At 38.0% G+C, this 21,954-nt stretch overlaps 1 protein-coding gene across 5 annotated transcripts in view; it reads left to right on the top strand.

Moving 5' to 3' along the window:
- The window catches only part of NRXN3 (neurexin 3), a 1,503,781-nt gene that overhangs the window by 1,311,450 nt on the left and 170,377 nt on the right, over window positions 1-21,954 (top strand). For all 5 annotated transcript variants that reach the window (XM_077750623.1, XM_077750621.1, XM_077750622.1 and 2 more), the window contains one exon: window positions 6,015-6,186. In XM_077750623.1, coding sequence (XP_077606749.1) covers window positions 6,015-6,186 — 172 coding nt within the window. The remainder of the gene's footprint in view (window positions 1-6,014; window positions 6,187-21,954) is intronic.

The following is a 21,954-nucleotide window of genomic DNA, read 5'->3' as shown; positions in this document are numbered from 1 at the left end:
GGTCTTCTGATTCTAAATCACAAAGTCATCTGGAACCCAGAGCAGACTTTTTCCTTCTCCCCTCCCCTTACTGCCACAGTCCTTACCGCATGCCACCCAAACTCCTTAAGGGAAGGGAACTGGGATGATAATGAAAGTCCAAACCATTTCCAAGCTCTACAGCTGGAGTCTTGTCAGTTTGGGTAATTCCTGGTGGGCTTAGACTTCTTGAGGGAGAGACTTAGTTTCTTACATCTCTTGAATCCTTCAATAGTACATGGCTCTGCACACAGGAAATACACACCCCCTACTGATTAACTAACAATTATCTTGAGTCTAGAACATGGAGACTGTAACATTGGAAGAATGGCCTGATGATCTTCACTGGAAGATAGCGATTAGCCATGAATAGATTCCGTGCTATGTTCTGCTAAACACAGGGGTGTTTTACTTTAGTAAAATTCTCCTTCTGCCCAAATTATCTGATGAATCAAAATTATACCTCATCTTTTTGTTTTTTATTGATTGCTTATATAAAGCACAGTGAGATTATGTTTTAATTAAGATTTATTGCANAAAAAAAAAGATTTATTGCAAAAAAATATGAATATGGATGACCAGTTCTCTTCATTATCATATACTATTCAAACCTGTTTAGCCTCCCAAGGTATAAAACTTACCAGCACAATTTTTTTCTGCCAAAGCCATGCATTTCTACTTCACCATTCATCCACTTATCCATTAACTTAACATTTAACGAGCACCTGTTAGCATCCCTATATTTGAGACACCCACAGTTAGACTAGGTAAACAGGTTAGATACATTAGGCAAATATAAAGTATATGATATGCAATGTATACATTGTCTTATTATATAAATAATGCAATTGCAACACGTAATCCATGTGACTAAAACATAACATGGTAGAAAATCCAGGGGTTTTAAAGTCAGAGAGACCTGAATTCTAATCTTAAATGTGTCTCCTAATTGTGTGAATTCCCAATTCTCTGAATCTTCATCTTTTTCGCCTATAAAATCTGGAGGGTAATTGTGAGAACTCAAAACTTGTTCTATTAAAAACTTCTTGCCAAGCACTACTCTGTTCTTTGAAGTAGTCTGGATGATCCTGCAGTACCAAGCAGATTCAATATTTGGTGGCATAGAGCAGTCAAGCTTTGTTTCTCATTTTCCATGTCCACTGCAAATTGCTTGTTGCCTTCCTCACTCAATGACCCAGGCTGACAAAGAGACCACTGCCAGGAATTTGCTGGATACAGTGGTTGAGAGCCATGGGAGAACTCTGGTGGACGTCACACCAGCAGTTTAATAGACGGCTCGGAAGTGACACCTCATTTATTGGTTAACACTGGTCTCTTGGCCCTACATGTCACAAGGAGAACTAGAAATTCTCTCTTACTGCGAGCCCATACTGGAGGGACCTGGAAAATGTAGTAAAGGCTGCCACTGTTTGCTTTATTTACTGTGACCCTGACTTTGGAATGGGTGTGCCAGACCTGACCTAGCCGTGTTTGGCCCCAAGAAGGATCACATACCTGTTGTTCTTCTTGTATTACTGCCTAGCACTGAACTCACAGATTCTGTAGAAAGCCTAGAAGTCAAGATATTGAGAACTGCTTCCTTTGCACATCTGTTGGGCATACATTTGAGAGTCCCAGTTCTGTTTCTGTCAGCTGCAATTTTCTAAAATAGTGGATGGTGCATTCTGCCTTCCCTGGGGGCACTCTGGAATGAATGAAGAGATTGCCTTCAGGGAGGTCTTTATTCCTGAGGATTTGTTCTGTCCCTGTGTATATCTGCTCCTAAAATCTGACCCTGGTGTTCGTAGTATCTCATGGGTCACCTTCACAGCAATAACTGTAATGTGGTTGATGGAAGATCAGAAAGCTGGAGCCGGACTAATTTGAGGAACCAGGTGGGCTCGTAAACAGTTATTATTGATGAAGAATGACTTACTGGCTATTTACAGACAGCTGTTTTCTTGTGCTGTTCAGTTTTGGTTTTGTGGGGTTTTTTCTTTAATAGACTTTTTTTTATCGCACTTGAGGATTCTTTGGTAATGTCTTCTGATTTACCACTTGTCTGTGTTTTTAATATCTAGGAAGAACATAGATTGAAGTGATTGCCTTTGGTAGCAACTTTAGTGGTGATGGGTGTGGAGTTATTAAAATTTATAGTCATGCTGTTTTTGCAGCTACACTTTGCTTGTCTTGGAAGGGCTTAGAAAAGGCAAGGAATGTGGAGAGAGAGCAACTACCAAGTTGTGACAGGAAAGCATTGGTGCAAATGTTGTGTTTTAATGTTCTGTTTGCTAAAATTTACATTTATTTTTACAATATTTCTTGATGACACTACTGCCAAAGCAGCCAGTCCTTAGCTCGTACCACCACTTTCGACTATACTAAGGAGGAGAAAGAAAGGGAAAAGATGACTGACGTTTATTGAGGTCTCAAAGTATGCACAGTCATGTGCCAGGCATTTCCCACATATGTGTTCTCCTAAAATCCTCTCAAAAAAGCTTCAAAGGTAGCAATTCGCTGTTCCCTTCCTCTACAGATCCCTTTATAGCAGGGAAATCAGAAGTTAAATGACGTGCCCAAGGTCATTTAGCTTTCAGAGCCAGACAGAGGTATTATTTGAACCATGCTATGCTAAAACCATTTTTATCCTATTGAACCAATTAACCTCTCTGGTGCTCACAGGGTGTTGTGTATGGTCACATGTTTGGTTTGTTCCTCCTCGCGATCTCATTTATGCCTTATATTTTAATAATATTTTACTACTTATAAAGTGTTATATTAATGATTATAATCATATCATTTTAGCCTCTTGTCGGCCCTAGGATGCCTGGAAAGTTGGTACCGTGTCCCCGTAATGTATTAATAAGAAATGGGTTCAGAAAAATTAAGTAATTTGCCCAAAGGTCAGTCAGGGCTGTTTCCAAAGCCACGGCCTTTTATCCCTCATATCTTCTCTGGACACATGAGCCAGCAGAGTTTATCTTAATGGCAGCTGAGCATGATGGATTCAAGCATCGGCAACTATATGGGTACTTGCCACAAACTTATAATGAACTGAGACAAAGCATTTAGCCACAGCTTATAAGGCCATTGTGAGCCCATGACAAATGACAAGGAGGTTGCAGTAATGAAATCTTATTACTGCATGTAAAGAGACCACATCTGAGGTCTAGCACAGCCACATTTACCACCGTGGGGAAACACAGTGAAACATCTGGGTAGAAGGGTCTCCACTGACATTGGCAGTAGAGCCAGCAGGATTAAGAAGATCTCTCCGAAGCAGTGATTGCCGTGGCCAATGTGTGGTGCCTCAGATAAGGACCAAATATTTATTCTGGCAGAGATTAAATCTTCTCTTCCCCTGAATCTATTATGGATCTTGCAGAAAATCTGCCCAAGAGTATATCTCCCTGATCAGCCAGCTCACTCAGCCAGAACTGTACTTTGCCACTGCTGTTGCTGAAAAGCGGTAGAATGCTGGTTTAAAGGTCTCTCTCTGCCTAAAACTGTCTCCATCCATGATTAATTAGTGACTCAGAGGTGAATTGAATCACCAGCAATCCTTTCCATGCATCCAGGATTTATATAGTAGTTTCTCAATGAAGAACTGTGGTGCAATAAACAGCCTACATTTGTGGAGTGGACAGAGGAGTAATGGTGTCTGCAGTCATGGTGTCTTAACTCCTCCAGTTCTCTCATTCTGCTAAACAGGTTATGACTCAGGTTACTCCAGCCCTGCTTATTTAGGCGTAAGGACAAGTAGATTCTAACAGACACAAACCCCCTTAAAAATGAATGCCAACGCTTTTTAAGTAAGGGAACACAGAAAAATCATATTATCTTTTTAGAATTCCTAGAGAATTAAGGAGAAAGGATAAGATAGATCGTAACATTATTAATTATAGGCATGAAAGATGCAAAAAGAAGCCCTTATCATCAGTTTCATTTATCCATTGTAATGCTAGGTGCTTTGTTTAGTGCTGGAGACACAGAAGTGGGAAAAAAGCCCGGAGAACATAGTGTCACAATAAACAGGGATTTATGAAATCATAAGTACATTTAGTCCCCATTTGAGGAGGCACCTGCATTCCTTTTCTCAGAGTACAGAACATGGGAATTGCAGACATCTTTTCACATTGCATGCTGTGCTATCAGGGCACAAAGGAAATCGTGACGTCCGCCCTGTATCACATGCTGAAAGCAGCCTTTCTTAGCTTAGGTTCCTGCTGTCTAAAATCAAGAATCCTGGGGGAAACCTGGGTGGCTCAGTCAGTTAAGAGGCCAACCTCAACTCAGGTCATGATCTCACAGTTCATCAGTTTGAGCCCTGCATCAGGCGCTGTACTGACACCACGGAGCATGCAACCTGCTTCAGATTCTGTGTCTCCCTCTCTCTCTGCCCCTCCCCCCAGAAGATAAATAAACATTTCTTTTTTAAAAAAGACTCCTGAGTACTTGTCCGTTCTTGTATCAGGAATACAAGACATGTTCCTGATTTAGGAACATTTAGGACGTGTTCACATACTAAAGGAAAATTGGCAAGAAGAAGAAAGCCTGTCTTTTGAAAAAATAAGTGAAGTGTACAAAACTCTATGGGAACCAGTGCCTAAAATCTCAGAAGTCTTAATTTATTGACTTTAAGCATACCAAGTGCTTAATAAATATTGTACTTACATATTAAATGAATTAATGAATGAACCCAATTTCTAAATCTGAGATTCTGTGAAATCTTTCTTACTTAGTTTATATGGATTCCAGAACTTCCCCCCCATATCTTTCTTCTTCTCATCCTTTGTCCCCTTCTTCTCCTTTTCCCAATCCTCCTCCTCTCCGTCCCTTTCTCCTCCTTGTTTTTATTCTCCTTTTACTTCTTGCATAAGGAAATAGAGAATAATGGAGACTTTGTGGACAAATACAATGGCAGGGTTACCACTAAATGTTATTGTCCTCAGATGTCCAGCCTATTGCTTAGCTAATAGGTCAGACAACAAGAGGAATGGAAAAAGCTGTCTCTGTCTCTCTTGGCCATCCATCTGACATCACACATGCTATGATACCCTTCCACATGGTTGATAGACTGATTATGTCTGTTCAGTAAGGTTACTTCCATTTTGTGTCTCATTGTGAATACCAATCCCAACCCTTAGTCATAATAAATTACTAGAGGAAAAGAATTAAGAGTTTTAATAGCATTATTTATGTTTGCCTCCTCCACCTTCACCATAATCATTACATTCATTGCAATACTGTTATTCACTATGTCTCCCCCTCCAGAAGTCTTTTTTTAGGGCCATTGAAGTTCTCTTCTGCTATATAGCATAAATCTGTAGCACTGAAGATGATACTCTTCTTTGGATGAACCTTCGGAATAGGGTTGCAAGTGTAGAAAGAGTGGCAGTCATCTGACCCTGAAAAATCAAGCTCAGTTTCACTGGCCTCTACTGAGGGTACATCTTTTATGTGTTTTAGGCCTACAAAAAGTATCATCAGGTGCAGACCTATAGGGCTAATCCTTCTGTCATTGCTTCCTAATCATTCATTGTACTTTTCCCTTGGCCTTGATCTCCTCCCACAATGTGCAAGCATGCTTATGTTTCCTCTCTATTCCTTAATCTAAACTATGAGGTGACCTAGAGTCCAGTGTCTAATTACCTGTCTTAGAAAATAGATTTAATTCATCTCACAGAAATCAACTTTGTGGTGCCACTACACAGTTGTTAGGTAGTTCTCTGGTTCCAGCCTTGATATCTGTTGAGAGCAATCACATGGTGTAACCTGAACAGGGCAGCCTGTGAGAGCAATCTGGGTGGCTTTATACCATTGGTTTTTATGTTCAGGATGAAAGCCCATGGAGACATGTAGGATCCTATTGTTAACTTCATGCTGACAGCTCCCTCTGGGTACCTACAGATTTATTGTCGGTTGGAGGATCAACTTTAAAGGGAGAAAACCTTGTGGTTGGTGATAACTATGCCTTTTGTGTTTCTTTATCACAGGAACAGGGGAAAATTGGAGTTGTCTTCAATATTGGCACAGTTGACATCTCCATCAAAGAGGAGAGAACCCCTGTAAATGATGGCAAATACCACGTGGTACGCTTCACCAGGAATGGCGGCAACGCCACACTTCAGGTGGACAACTGGCCAGTGAATGAGCATTATCCCACAGGTACATGCTTTACTCTCAGTGACCGGATACCAGCTTTTGGTCTCCCATTCTTACCTCTAGGGGCGATTTTCTCATAATGGCCACTAAATCATGAAACACCGAATATTAAGCATACATTCGTGTGCGTGTGTGTGTGTGTGTGTGTGTGTGTATGAGAAGATAAGGTAATCCTTTAGGGCTTGGTTCAGTATAGGGAGCTTCTGGAGACTTACTAACTATGCACTGAACACTTCATGTCAACCTGAGGAATACTGCCTGACTGGCTCATACTAAAGATGATTACTGTAGGTTTTCCAGAGCATTGCAAATGAGGACCAATGGAGGGAAGGCATGCCATGTCTATCATGAGCTATTGTTGATAATCACAGAATAATCAATTTGAGATCTAGACTCTGAGGTGCCATTTAGTCAGGTGAAGTTGAAGATACAGATGGTCAGAGATTTCAGCAACATTGTAAAAGGAAGTTTACTAAACTTAGAATGATGAATATCAAGTCAGGGTAACAATGAGAGAAAAACTAAGAGTTTTATTCATCCGGTTGGCTTTGCCAATTTTTTTTTCTTTCATTTACACTAAACCTGCCTTGATAATTCAGAGAGTGGTCCTAGTGGGCATTTTAACAGCAAGCATGCTGGTGTGGGAGGGAGAGGGGTTAATCATCTGTTTAAATTTTATGGTCAAGGAGCATTTGCCAACAAACTCCCAGAACCAGATGGCCAAATCAAGGGCAATGGGAGGAAAGGTTGCTTTCTTTTAAAGAGATCATTCAAATAATCCATAAGCCTTCCCACTCATCTCTCCCTTCTCCCAGGAAAAGGGCCCTCAACTCTGATCGTAAAAGTTCCAGGAGTAGAAGGGAAAATACTTCGGCAAAGGGCCTTTGTTCCACAATTGTACTATCACCCGGATGCAAGAGAATAGCTCAGAATACTGAATTTTTCACTAGTGCGGACATGATGCTGTGCTTCACTCTGTCTCCTACACTTCAAACCCTAGCCTGTAACACTCTCACTGCTATCCTCTCAAGAGTGGAGTAAGCACAGAGATCAGGAAGCTCCAAGCACACTTTCAGAAGTTTAAGAGCTATTTAGCTAATTATGATCACACTTTGGAGATATACAAAAAGCACATTTCCCTATTTGTGGCCCAAGAATTTTGAATGACTTGAAGGCTGTTCAAGACTTGATTGTTTTCATGCCTGATTCAGTATTAATTTTCTTTGAAAGCCAATTAGAAGTAATTGTGCTACTGTTCCCCATCCCATAGCCAGAGTCTTCCTATGTCTTGCTTAAGAATTATAAGAGCATCGGGGCGCCTGGGTGGCTCAGTCAGCTGAGCGTCTGACTTTGGCTCAGATCATGATCTTACGGTTTGTGAGTTCAAGCCCCATGTCCGGCTCTATGCTGACAGCTTGGAGCCTGCAGCCTGCTTCGAATTCTGTGTCTCCCTCTCTCTCTGCCCCTCCCCTGCTTGCACTCTGTCTCTCTCTCTCAGAAATAAATAGCCATTAAAAATTAAAAAAAAAAAAAAGAATTATAAGAGCGTCTACACACAGCATACAGGACTCCCAAAATATTGAAATAAAAAGCCTCACCTACCCATTTATCTACCATCTCAGTATCCATACAAAAGCTAGCTCAGCCTTTGCTGGGAGTCTCTTGTCATGCACTTAGCACTTGTTAGATTAAGGCACACAAATGACCTTATGCATTTATTTTTGAGCCTTTGAGGAGAGCCAGAAGTATTAGCAGCTACTATGAATTCTTATCATCATCCAAATTTGCGAGACACTAATAGAACTGATTTTTAAATGTTTTGTGCTTAAATTTTGGGGGATGGGTGGTCAGGGGAATGAAAATAGCCTGAGATCTTAAAAGCTATTCATTTGCTCAATGGAAAAATCGCTCTTTCTTGATATGTGTTATCACTGGCCCTGCTAGTAGTGCTGTAGGATTTGTTGTGTTTCTATTAGGAATTTCAAAGATTTCTAAATTGATGTTAACCACTTGCCTTGAGCCAGTATAGAACCCACAAGCTTGCTGAAGACTCTTTAATGGCCATTTAAAAACCACAGATAAGTAAGAAAACCAGTGATCCTTGTGTGCCTATCTCTTTGTATCTTTAGTTCCAAATTATGGGTTGCTTCCTATGTTTTCAAAACAGAGTAAACCTTTCTTTAATGGCATTGCTTACCACTGAAAATGATTATTACTAGTAACACTTGGTAACTGTTATTTAGTAATAATAAGTATTATCACAGAGCATGATACAGTATAGCAGTTATAAGTATGGGCTTTGGAGTCAAGTGGCTGAAGTTGGTCAGCTGTGAGTCTAAGGCAGGCTAGATTAAGATTTTGAAATGCCCTATAAACACTGAAATATGTGGTGCCTCTCGCCACACGTAATTCAAAATACAACACTATACCATAAAATAAGTGTGTAAGAATTTCTAACACATATGATTTTTCTTCTCTAACTGTCACATTAGACTTTAAAAATACTCTTTCTCCCTACATTCTCATTTTTTACTGATTTCCTGGTTCTCTGTGTATTCTTCCTATTTGTGGATCCAGCTTCCTGTCAGTAACCTTGGGCAAGTTATTTAACCTCCCACGCTCCATTTACTAGTCTATAAAATGGGGTTATGGTAATAATTTCCAGGGCTAACATGAACATTGGGTTGAATGCATGTAAAATGCTCAACCTAATACTCTGTTACTTAAGTCAGTACTCAATAAATGTTAAAGAATGATCAAATATTTGGGTAACATTTTTTTTTTACTGTTATGTATTCACTCATCCAGATTATGTCACTGTGACCATTAAGCAGCCCATAAATTGTGTAGGGTGAACCCTCATTTTCTCCATTCAAATTTAAAAAGAGACCCAGGGAGACACTGTGTCTTTCCTAAGGTCACATAATAAATGTAGAACAAAATTAAGACCATATTCTCCCATTCTTAACTGGGCAAAATTTCCACTCTTGCTCCCACAGTAATTAGGGGATATTTTGAAAAATACATGGATAGAAATGAGCATCTCTCTTCTTGTATCATCTTAAATTTATTCTTTTTTTTTTTAAATGTCCTATTACATTGGTCATTACCAATCACCACACAAAGGTGGTTATTGTAAGATGTGGTCAAAAATCGTTTTGAAAAGGAAAGATTTTTTGAGCTCTGCTGAAAGACTCATTTGTAACAAGTCCAAGCTGCCCTCTGACAGCAGTGGCAATATGCTTCCACAAAGCAATTGAAGGAATACTGAGTATTTGAAGGAGTTATCATCATACTTCATTGCCTAGATTGGAAAATGGCATTAGAAAGTCCAAACTTATTTTTAATTTTTTAAAGGGCAAATATTTATTTGAAACATTCTAGTTTTATATTCCACTCTTGTAAGATTCAGTAGGAGTGGTCACCTTTTGATCTTTGGATACCTTACTTCTCTCCCTCTGCTACTGAAAGGATCCACTTAACTAAATGTAAAGCATCGTCAGAGCAATCTGGCAAGGTTTAATTTATATTAAACTGTGAGATTAAAATACCGCCTATATCTGGGCTTCTAGGAACAAAAGACATCTGGCCAGGCAAGCTTGACACAATTTCTACAAAAGTGATCTATTCTTTTCCCAAGCTATCCTATTTCATTCATGGTGATAAGTATAGAAACAATCAAAAGGAGTTCAGGTGTGCTACTTATCTCTTGCTAATGTCTAAACAGTAAAGAAATACAGAAGAGCTCCTACAGCATATTCACATAAGTTATCTCATTTTGAGGGCATGCTCTCAAGGAATCGTTCCTGCTCAACAGGTCCCTGTGTATCAGGATGAATGGGTCAACTCCCAAATCTTCTCATGGACATTCATACGATTTTATATAGCTCTACTAAATCATCTCACTGTGAAATATTTAGAAACCAGATGGGCCCAGGGCATGTGGCATTGGCTCTTTGTGAATCAGGAAGGATCCAAAATGAAAGTAGTTCTATAGCCATTGGGATCTTATATCACTTAATTCCAAGGATAGAACTCAAAAGCAACTTCTTTCTTTGAACCTGAAAATAGAAAGGCTAAGGAACAGGAAAGGGAAATAAAAGAAGAATCAGCCCAGAGCCAGCATCCAGGCACTGTCAAATGTTCCTTATAAAGCCTCTGATTACTGTCTTGACACAATGCAGTAGTGGGGACAAAGGAGGGGAGGTGAAAGGTGACTGAAGCATGAGGGATTAATTTTAGCCCCAGCTGCAGGCCACCTGGGAGGCTGAGCTGACTGGGATTGTTAAAGATCCTCTCTGCCATGCCTGGGTGGCTGGTTATGTCACCAGGGCTACTATAACCCTGAGCATGTGCAGTAGAGGGCTTTTAGGTCAGAGACAGGCTTCCTGGAAACTGAAGACTGAGAAGCAGCTCTGATGTGTTAGACTTTACCTTTTCCCACTGCAGATGGTACTGAGGAGAGCAGAGTCTCCATTGTTTTTCTTTTCTTCTTGATGTGGCATGCCAACTCATTTGAAGGGCTCTTGGTTGCATTCCCCTCTTCTAATCAATAAAATGCCCCCTGATGACCTGAGCTTAAATGTTGTTTGACCACTCAGCTCAGAACATGAAAAGGGTGCAGAGGTCTTTCTTCTTCTAGGACAGTAGATTAGAAAACTCTTTATATTTGAATATGTCAAGTTCCACAGAATTTTGTCTTTCTAAGTATTGAAAGCAAAAACATTGCTATAGTGCTTAGTGATGCTCAAAGTGCCTTCATATGCGTTACTGCATTTGAGCATCTCTGCATCCTGGGAGAGGGACAGGATTGATATTATTACCATGATAGCCATATTAAGAGTACATCACTGGGGCTCTGAGGAGCTAAATAACTTACCCAGTATTCACACAGCTGAAGGAGTGAAGCCAAGATCCCTATCCTGATATTCAGATTGCACTAATTCAAATTTCCTGCCCATTTTCCTATTCTCAGAGTCATGATTTTATTGATACCAACATTAGGTTAGTAGGGTTTGGTTTGGTTTTTTGTTTTTTTGTGTTTCATTCTTTCACCAGAAATATTCTCAAATAGAAGTCCCTGCCTGGGCCAGTTCAGCTAGTTAGGGTTTCTCAGCTTTGGCACTCTAGACATTTGGGGCTAGATAATTCTTTGCTGCAGGGGGCTGTCCTGTGAATTGCAGAATGTTTAGCAGCCTCCCTGTCTTATGCTACTAGAGGCCGATAGCATGTCTCCAATGCCAGAAGTCCTCAGGGGGACACAGTTACCCCTGGCTGAGAACGTCTCTAACATTTCATTTCAAATGCTTATTGTCCTGTATATTTACACAGTACACATGCAATAAGAGAGATCTCTTTGTCCACATCTCATCTTCAATTATTGAGATTTTGAAGGGTTAAAAACAAGTCTGTATACTTGACATGATGCTGAAATTTCTCAGGTCTTGGGTTTTCATTAATTCCTACCCAGGAGGTTTTCGTTCCTTTTCTTTCTCTTTGCCTGCAAACATTTGAGGCCTTGCCAGATTCGAAGCACGCATTAAAACAAGCCCCATCTACTTGCTCATTCATCCGTTCAGGACTAGTGTTACTTTCAGTTCAACTGGAGGAAAAATAAAAACCAATAGTGAAGTCCTGCAAGGGGAATAACAAGTGTAAGTACAATCAAGAGGGAAAGCCCTATTTGAACATGTTTTCATGTTCAAGACGGTAGAGATATAATGACAACTAGAGAGAGACTTACTTAATGAATGTTTGAACATTGCTAGGTACATTTTAAAAACCATCTTATAAATAAGTTCTTCAAACACTTGGGCACAAAATGTTTCAATTAACCAATCAAACCAGTGCATCCTGAATACTTGGACTGCTAAATAGTTCAACTTGCCAGGAATGAATTAGGATACACCAACAGGTGAGTTTCTACTTCTAAGGGACTTTAAACTTGTTGAGGTTAGTCTGTGATGAAAAAAAAAAATGTTTAGGATCACCTAAGTGCCTCAGTCGGTTAAGGGTCCAACTTCTGCTCAGGTCATGATCTCATGGTTCATGAGTTCAAGCCTGGCCTCTGCTGGCAGCTCAGAGCCTGGAGCCTGCTTCAGATTCTGTGTGTGTCTCTCTCTTTGCCCCTCCCCAGCTCACACTCTGTCTCTGTCTCTCAAAAATAAGTAAACATTCATTTTTTAATAAAAATATTTTTTAATGTTAAAAAAATCTTTTCAGTAGATTTTTTTTTTTAAATGAAGCAGTGTTCTTTAACTTGGCTACAAATGAGATTCTCCTGGGAACTTTTAATAAACTACCTGTTCTCAGGCCCCAGTCCCAGGTAATCTAATTTAATTGGTCTGAAGTGTGGTCCTCAAATCAGCAGCATCACCATCACTTGGAAGCTTGTTAAAATAGGGCATCTTGGGCCTCACTGCAGACCCACTGAATCAGAATCTGCATTATAATAAGATACTCAGGTAATCCAAGTGGAGTGTAAAATCTGAAATACACTGATCCAAGCATCAGTAGATTTAAAAAGCTCCCATAGTCATTCTGTATGCAGCTAGGTTGGAGAATCACTGTTATTGAGAAAACTAAACATGTCTCTTTTTCTCCTTTCAGACTGACTACAGTGTTGTTCAACATGGTAGCCACTAACTAACTGCATTTAGCCACATTTGCAATGCAGCTGATATGACTGAGGCCCTGAAAATTTATTTTTATTGAGCAATTATTATCCCCTAGGCACTGAGGATTTAAATATATATTTTTCATTGAGTCCTCAGGCCAGCACTGTGAGGCTGGTGGCTGATGGCTTATATTGGACACTGAAGGACTGGAAAATACTCTCTGTTATTTCCTTTTACTTGTTACATAAATATAAATCATCAATAAACTCATGGGCATTTACCTTCATTTACCTTCTGAACTCACCTAATGTATTTTGTCATTGTAGTCACTGGTTAATCAATCACTCCAATTAAATCATGGGATTGTTATCCCAAAGTTACAGAAATAGCAGATGCTACTCTCTCAACCAAATTCATCCAGATGGTGATGGCTACCGTTTTTGAGCAATTCCTACATACTTCCCACTTCAGATATAAGATATTATTTACTCTTGATACAACCCTTGAGACCGATGTTAATTTTATACCCATTTCCTAGATTAGGTGCAGTTTAGAGACATTAGTTACTTGACTAGCTCACAGAATTTTTCTCTCCGGTTAAATCTCTAGTTTCTGCCAAGTTACAAGTTAGCATTTCCCTGGACATTTATGACATTTGACTTGCTCCACAACATTGGTTAGGTCTTTTGGGACTTTGGCTGCCTCCTTCTTTTCACAATCCTCTTTTACCTTCCAGCACCATCTCTACACAGATGGGAAGGGCTTTATTAAATGAAAGTCTGTTTTACTGTTTAATGGTCTTGCTTGGGGGATGGGAGACTTTTGAGAGGGTACATAGTATTTTTTTCTTTAATTTTTGTTTTATCAGACAACCTTCCATTCTCTTCTGAGAATTCCCAGCCACAAGATAAATAGCCTCCTCTCTTACAAGTTAAATACAATTACTGCTATCAAATCTAGAGTCTTCCTGGCCCTGTTAATGTCTCTTAGAAGCTGATAACCGTTTCAAGGCAAACTGTGGGCTTCTGGCTGATGCTAAAATTAAACGTAACCACCACAAAAAGACAGGAATACATACACAAGCACACACACATTTGTATACACATATATATTTACATACACACTCATGCTATGGAAAGGAACATTTGGGATAGAGGGAAAAGGAACTCACAAACACATGGCACATGGACATAAGACACATGTCCCTGAGACGTTAAACCAACACATGACTCACGGTTATTTATGATATAATTAAATAACACACAAAGGAGTTTGTAACCATTATGAAGATTTACACCAGATAATATGACAGCTATTATAGTAACTAAAGACATTATTTATCCAGAATTCATTTGTAAATAGGGAAGTGCTTTTCATATAGAGAGATGTTCATCAAAGGAATAATATTTCCGGAAACTTCTATAGGACTTTATGAGATACACATCTGAATCTTGGGTCTTGGTTTATACTTTTGTCATCTTTCATAGACTGCCTTGAGACTTAGAGAGGAATATGGAATTTAACAAATTAAAAGCCATATATTAATTATTTATTTAATCATACATTAAATGGTATACATGTTATCATTTAGGGACTCAGTGAAAGAAGGAAAGAGAAAATTGAGGGTCACTTCTAGGCCATTATGGGTCATTTAACTAGAAATGCAAAGAAAAGGATTTCTTAATTTCTGTGAATAATGAGTATATGTACATGTTAAACCAAATCTGTGGCATAACACTTTCAAGGTTAGAAATACAGTGTGGTCACCTTTTATGTGATTTTTAAATTATACTCATTTGAGATTAATGTGACATAAAAATACTAGGAGACATCTTTAAAAAATACATAGAAACATCTCACTCTCCACAAGGCATCTATAATTAACACATACTCTTCCAAATTAAAACAATCATCAAATATTGCACAATATCAAAGTCAGGCTAAGTGAGTTGTGTTTGATTTTTCCTATTGTCACGAGAAACTCCAGTGTAGATAATAAACAGAAATACTGGTCTATAAAATTTGTCTGAATTATTAAAATTCAGAATCATTATCCTAATGATAAAATGCAATTACCCTGTACTGTTTTTACTCCGCCCCAGAGTTAGATGGACATCAAATGCCCTAAGACCTGTCCAAGAGTATAGCTTTATTTAAAGGAAAAGTTTGCGAGTTCAGTCTTTTCAGTTTAAGTCTTATACAAGGTTGCAGGGTCCCTGTAGTTATTTAAAGTCTAAAAAGAACATTGAGCTTCTTATAGAAAGGCACTGCATAAATATCCAATAATAATAATATATATTCATATACAGTATGTCATTTATAATTCTATAAAGCACAGAGGGTAATGAAAGGCGCTCTAAACTGTAAATCACTCAATCGATTGTAATCATATTGCAGCTCATCTCAAAGAGATAAAGACTTTCCACTCCTCTAAAATCCCTGTCAATACCCCAGCAGGCTGAAGAAGGGGGAAAGAAGGGTCAGAGGAAGAAAGAGAGAATGAGTGAAGGACAAAGGGACACTTTTAATCTTCAGTTCATGGAGTGAATGTGGACTGGATTTGATTCCCACTGATATTTAGTTTCGTTTATGAGATACTTTCTTTTTCACATGGTACTTTTACAGCCTTACAATACATCCCTGATGCTCTCTGTTGGCCTTGACGGAGGGGTTTGCCACATACCAATGATTGATAAACGGTGCTGCTTAGGAACACTTGGGGACTTAGGTGTATAAGTGGAAAATGACAATTCAAGATAAAAGCTAAAGATTATATCAAAGCACATGTTGGAAATGAGTTGACAATGGGCCAGAAGAACATTTATATTGTATTTTCAAGTAGCAGAAACTATTTAGAAGTCGTTTTACTAACTGATGTTGCCTTTTCTTAAAAAGAGATGTTGCTAATCCCCCATCCTCATCAATAGGGTGAGTTTGAGTGATCTCCTTATGCATTTATTCATTCCGCCATTCAACAAATACTAATTCAAAATCTACTATGCATATGAATCCATGCTAAATGATGGGTAGATGATGGGAAATAAAACAAAGCCTCTGCCCACAAGGATCTTATAGCCTAGTGAAAGAGAAGTGCATATACACAAGCAAGATAATTTTCATACTTAAATTTTATCATGCAGTTATTAAGTGCCAAGGATCGCACTAAGTTCTTATATTAAATCTTTAATATAGCCATAAGAGGAAGAGACTATTTTTATCATCATTTTATAAATGGTCGCATGGAGGCCTGTAAGATTAGCTCTCTCAGGGTTTTAAGCTAGTACATGAATACCTGGAATTCAAGTCTGTATCTCTTGGACGGCAAATGTAATGCTCCTGTGCACCAGACCATAGTGTACCTACAGTTCCAGGTAGCATAAGAAGGCACCACAGATGACATCTGGGTTCAGTGACACACATAAATACCTGATGGAGCCTGAGGACCAGATAGAAGTGGCATGGTATGGAATTTGGGCTGCGACCTAGGGTTCTCTAGGACAATGCTAACTCAGCTCCCCTACCTACCTAGACATACAGAAGCATAAACTGTGACATGACAACCTGCATCGTTCACATTGGGAGAATGAGTGGGAAGCCGTTGTTCATACCTTATTTTACTTAGTGTAATCTGCCCAATGGTTTCAGGAGAGAAGTATTAATCTCTTTCTATTATAGAAGAATAAACCAAGGCTCAGGGGGTTGAGCACATTCATTGCAGTCATACGTGCAGAAAGTGTCAGCACTGGGATTCTACATAGATTTTTGTTTGTTCCTACACCCCTCTTTCTTTCTGTTACCCCATTTTTCCATCTGTTTCCCAAGGGTACTTCAGTTTGTATTATATATAGAGCTCAAAATCTTCTGGTTGACAGAGGTAAATTCACATGCAAATTTACTATTGTTTCCCACATCCCAGTGCATGCAGTATACTCTGTAATCACACGATTAAACATTTACTAGAAATGTATTTCTGCCTGATGCACAATTGCCAGTCTCAATGTTTAATTAAACTAAATTTGTTTTCATTTTAATCACATTATTGAAATGTGGTTTTCTCAGAGTTCAATGGTGAACTCTTCATTCTAAATGCCTAGAAGTATGTGAGAGCTGTATATCCTGGACAAGGGTATGAGGATATTATAACATATCCTTGAGTAAGGGATTTTGGGGGAAAATGTTAATTAATAATACATGACACTGGTATAGTACTTACTTTGTGTCAGCCTCATGGATTATCACATTGAATCCTCACAGCATCCTAGGAAGTGATTCTATTATTATTCTCATTTTGGAGATGAGGAAACAGAGTCTCAAAGAGTTTGAGTAACATACTCTCCAGTATCCTACAACTAGTAGGTGCTGGGGCCAACTTGGATTTGAACGTAGGCATGGAGACCCTGATTATTTATTTATTTATTTATTTATTATTTTTTAATTTATGTACTTTCTACACCCAACACAGGGCTCAAATTCACAACCCCAAGACCAAGAGTCACATGCCTTTCCAAATGAGCCAGCAGGAAACCCCCTGATATCTTCATGTAGAGAAACTTCTTCTCTAAAAGGCCAAATAATAAAAATTATAGACTCTGCAAATTATTTAACTCTGCTGTTGTGCAAAAGCAACCTTAGACAATACATAAATGAATGGGTACTGCTGTGTTTTAATAAAACAATTTACAGAAAGAAACTATAATGAGCCAGATTTACCCATTGGTTGTAGTTAAGGAGTCCTCGAGCTAGATCATGCATATTTTGAAGCCTATAGCTCTGTTGCTGCTCATCTATTAGCTTTATTTTGTGGATTATTTTATCTCTGTTAAGAATAAAAGGGAGTGAGATAATCGCTAAGTGGATGAGTTAAATCTGAGAGATATGAAGACATTATTGTTAAGTAGAGTACCATAGACACACTGGTGAGGTTAATTCAGGATAAAGAAATACACAAGTGGGACACGCAATCCATGTACCTGTACTTAAACAAAAATGCAACCATGCACTGCTTTCTTAACTGAACACCAAAGACACAGATTCAGTTCTACCTTCATTTATGTTATTCTGTTATTGCTTAGAACGAGATGTGAAAATAACAAACTGAAAGGCTTAATATTTCTCTAATTCTGCTACTTCTACTTGTAACTGTAAATGGTGGTAATCCAAATACACTCTCACACACTTCTTAGGGGAGTTGCATACTCTTCTTTTGAATTTGTTGTTGTTGTTTTTATTAGCTGGCTCAGCTTCCCTAACCCATTCTCCATAGCTCTTCTGCATAAAGGCTCCACCTGACCTCTCAGCATTTACCTTTTCTTCTACCCACTCACTGATATGTCCATGGTCTGGGTCTCAGAGAACCTTCTCTTCATTTTTTTGGTATTGGTTTTCCCTAACTGGTTGTTGGAAGCTTCCTACTTGGAAGCTTCTATTCTATCCAAAACAGCTTCTATTCTGTTTTGGACATTGATCTTCCATTTCAAGGGCAGACTCTTCTTAGATGTGGATACAGCTTATTTCTTTTTCTTGAGTTTTAGAGATTTTAGAATCTGCTTCTATTTACTAAAGGAACAAGTACCAGGGTATAGTCTATATATGTATGTAGATATGTATATGTATATGCATAAGCATGCACAAGTTTAAAATAAATTTCAAAAATCAAACTAAGGAAGACCAGATTTTACTAATAATAAAAAACAGAATAGCAGCCCCCTCACATTTTACTGACCTCAGTATTAACTATCATAAAAGTCAAAGTTTCCGCTATCAGAGTAGAAAGCGTATACCACCAGACTTTGCTCTCTATCACTCAATTAATAAATTCCCCCCACCTCTATTTTTTTGAGCCAAAATGGCAATATAGCAGATGTTCAATGATTGTTAAACTGTACAACTGTGCTGAAATTATCGGAGACCTTTGATTCCATTGCCTATACATAACAACAGTGAACACCAAGGTAAAGAGTGTCCTTTACAAACATTACATATACTTAATTTCAGGGCACCTGAGTGGCTCAGCGGTAAAGTCACCTCTCTCTCTGCCCCTCTCCTACTCATGGTGTCTCTGTCTCTCTCAAAATAAACAAACTTTAAAAAAATTTAATAGACTTAATTTCATATTAAAGATAATCAAAAAATAACATTTTTTATTGTGAATAGCTTTTGAAATTTTACTGGGGAATTTTCTTTGTTGAAACAATTAAATCTTATTTGAGACGATTCTCTATAGATCTTGAAGAGTGAATTTCCAGTGTACTTATACAAAATGGTAGAAGAGAAAAAGAACATTCAGGCATCCATAAAAGTTAAAAAAATAACTAAATATAAATCTAACATAGATATATATGTAGAGTAAAAATAAATCTAAAATCTTCTCAGACAGCCAAGGTTTAGAAATACTTAGTAGGTCATTTTCAAACCTATATAAAACTGTTGTGAGCTGTTGACTGCTTCAAATAAAATAGGAATTTATATAAGTGAAGTACAAACTTAAATAGAACCAAAATGCTGTTAGACTTTCAAAATGAATAGCCAGGATTTTACTGAATTTTCTCTGTTGAAGGTACAACTGGACCTTCAGAGGCAAAAAAAAAAAAAAAAAAAAAAAAAAAGAAGATAATACATGGAAAAGAATATATTGCTCCCAAGGGGCAATTGAAATCTCTAAGAGGAGAAAAACCAAGTGAAATCTAACAGTCTTGCTTCATTTTGTGACTTTCTTCTACTAAGACCTCAGAGAATTTTGAGTGCCAAGGAGGTCCATAAAGGGAATTTTGAAATACTCTTAACAGATCTGTTCTTGAAATAAGGCCACTGAACTGAGCAAGGTGCTTTGCCAATACATTGACTCAGAATCCTGACCAATCCTGACCTCAGACCTTATAACAGTTTTCTGGCCTTATTTCCATCCTCAGTACCTCTACACAATTCATCCACAACACTTGTTCCAAGACTACCTTCTAGTAGTGATCTGGTTGAAATGCACTGGTAGTTGTAGAGGTCACCAATAAACACTTAGGGCCAAAACATTAATGAACTTTGCAGTCAGTAAATCGAGCTTATTCTGTGGCTGCATAATTGCATAGCTGCATCATTCTGTCAGGTTATAGTTGCTTGAATTTTTTCTGGTCAGTGAGAATAATCAAAGTAAGTGTGCTTTGTTCCTCTTGCTTGTGGCTTTGATTCCTTGATTTGTGCCACTCCCCTCATAGCAGCTACTTTGAACAAGCGAACTGTTGACTGCTCAAGAGTTTGAACAGTAATTGTGTACCTTCAAACCTCACTGCCTTTTAAATGTGTACTAACACCTGAAATCCGAATTGACAGAATTGACACAGCCAACCTCTAGGGCCAAAAGCAACCTTAGTATCTACATTCCTTTGTTAACAGAAACCATTTGGATCCTTCTGTGTAAGCATTTATTAAGCATTATCTCTATACATCCCTGTATGAGGAATTGAATAATAAATAGGAATTGGACCATTATTCAATTAGAATATATATATACATAAATTTTTTAAAATTTAAGTTTATTTATTTTGAGAGAGAGATGGGGAACTTGAGCAGGGGAGGAGCAGAGATTGAAGGAGAGACAGAGAATTCCAAGCAGGCTCTGTGCTGTCAGCTCAGAGCCCAACTCTGGGTTTGAACTCACAAAACTGTGAGCTCAAGATTGGAGCCGAAATCAAGAGTTGTCACTTAACCAACTGAGCCACCCAAGTGCCCCTCGATCAGAACATATTTAAATCAAACAGCATAATTAAGGAAGAAATCTATATATTTCTTTACAACTCACTGTGTGTAGGCTCCCTTTCTAAGTCACACCCAGAAATAAATCTTTGAAAGAAAAAATAAGATACATCTTTGGACAGCATCCCTGAATTTGATTAGATGGGAAATTGAATCCTTGTTCAGAAATCTGAACACTCATAAGGATTCTAGTGTGATTTAAATAAGTCACCATCCCTGATAATCAGAAATGAAAACATCAAAACAAGAAAACTACATGTTCTTCTCTCACCTATTTCATCTCTGGTCCTAATTGTGCCTTATACTTAATAATGTTCTCAGTGCTTTCTGACAAGACAGCAATGACTCATCAGTAGATATTGCATGATCTTAAGGAGGCAAATCGAGTCACTCAAAGGCCTTCTTTTAATCTCTTGGATCATTATTGCAAAGATAAAAGTAAGGTTTCTGAAAGACTAGAATTCAAAGGAACTTATCAATTAGAATGGTGATAATACAAGATCATCTGGTACATTTCCTTGGTTGGTTCAGAAATTTCTACACAAACGGAGTACTCTAATTTGACTAGTATAATTTGCAATGCTACAGATGATATAGTTTGCCTTTCTTCTACCACAAAAATAGATCTGTCTGATTTCTCCTCTTTGGCTTGAGAAGAATTTTTGTTCAACTCCATTAGCATTAGGAATGTCACTTGAAATTATTCTTGGTCATTTCTTTAAATCCTAGATATTTATTTCTTACATGTAGGAGCTATTTCTTGTGGAAAGGTACAAGGTTCTATGGAGACTATATGAAGATATTCCTATGAGATATTTACAAATTCTTTCTATACAGGATACAGATACACACACACACACACACACACATATCAATGTGTAAATATTTAAAACCTTGCATTTGCCTCAGTACAAATAAATATATTTAAACCTAAAATAGCCTTAAGATCTTTAGATAGTCCTCAGATAGCCAAGCTTTAATATCATGTTATTTAATATTTTGTATTAAATAGTTAAAAGAAGGGAGAGTTATTTATATTTTATTAATATATTTCAAAATTGTAGGTTTTAAGAGGTTATAAGAACCTTGGTAATCATTTAAACTTTCATAGATAATAACTTAATAATTTATTGGTGTCAGAGCACCTGCCTCTGTTTGAGGTAGCAGTAATCTAGTCATCAATTTCATGAATATTCTTGAGCACTTAAGATGTGTCAGTATTTCATGTCACTGTGTGTTAGAAAGGGGATTGTGGAAGTAGAATGGTGTCAAAAGATTTTTTTTTTAAATCTTCTAAGATGAATATACTTTCATATCAAAACAATAGCAACAAAANCAGCACAGAGCCGGACGCGGGGCTTGAATTCACGAACTGTGAGATCATGACCTGAGCTGAAGTTAAATGCTTAAC

The sequence above is a fragment of the Crocuta crocuta genome, unplaced genomic scaffold (assembly GCF_008692635.1).
Source record: "Crocuta crocuta isolate KB4526 unplaced genomic scaffold, BGI_CrCroc_1.0 scaffold186, whole genome shotgun sequence".
NCBI lineage: Eukaryota > Metazoa > Chordata > Mammalia > Carnivora > Hyaenidae > Crocuta > Crocuta crocuta.
This window is presented reverse-complemented; position numbering and strand designations above follow the sequence as displayed.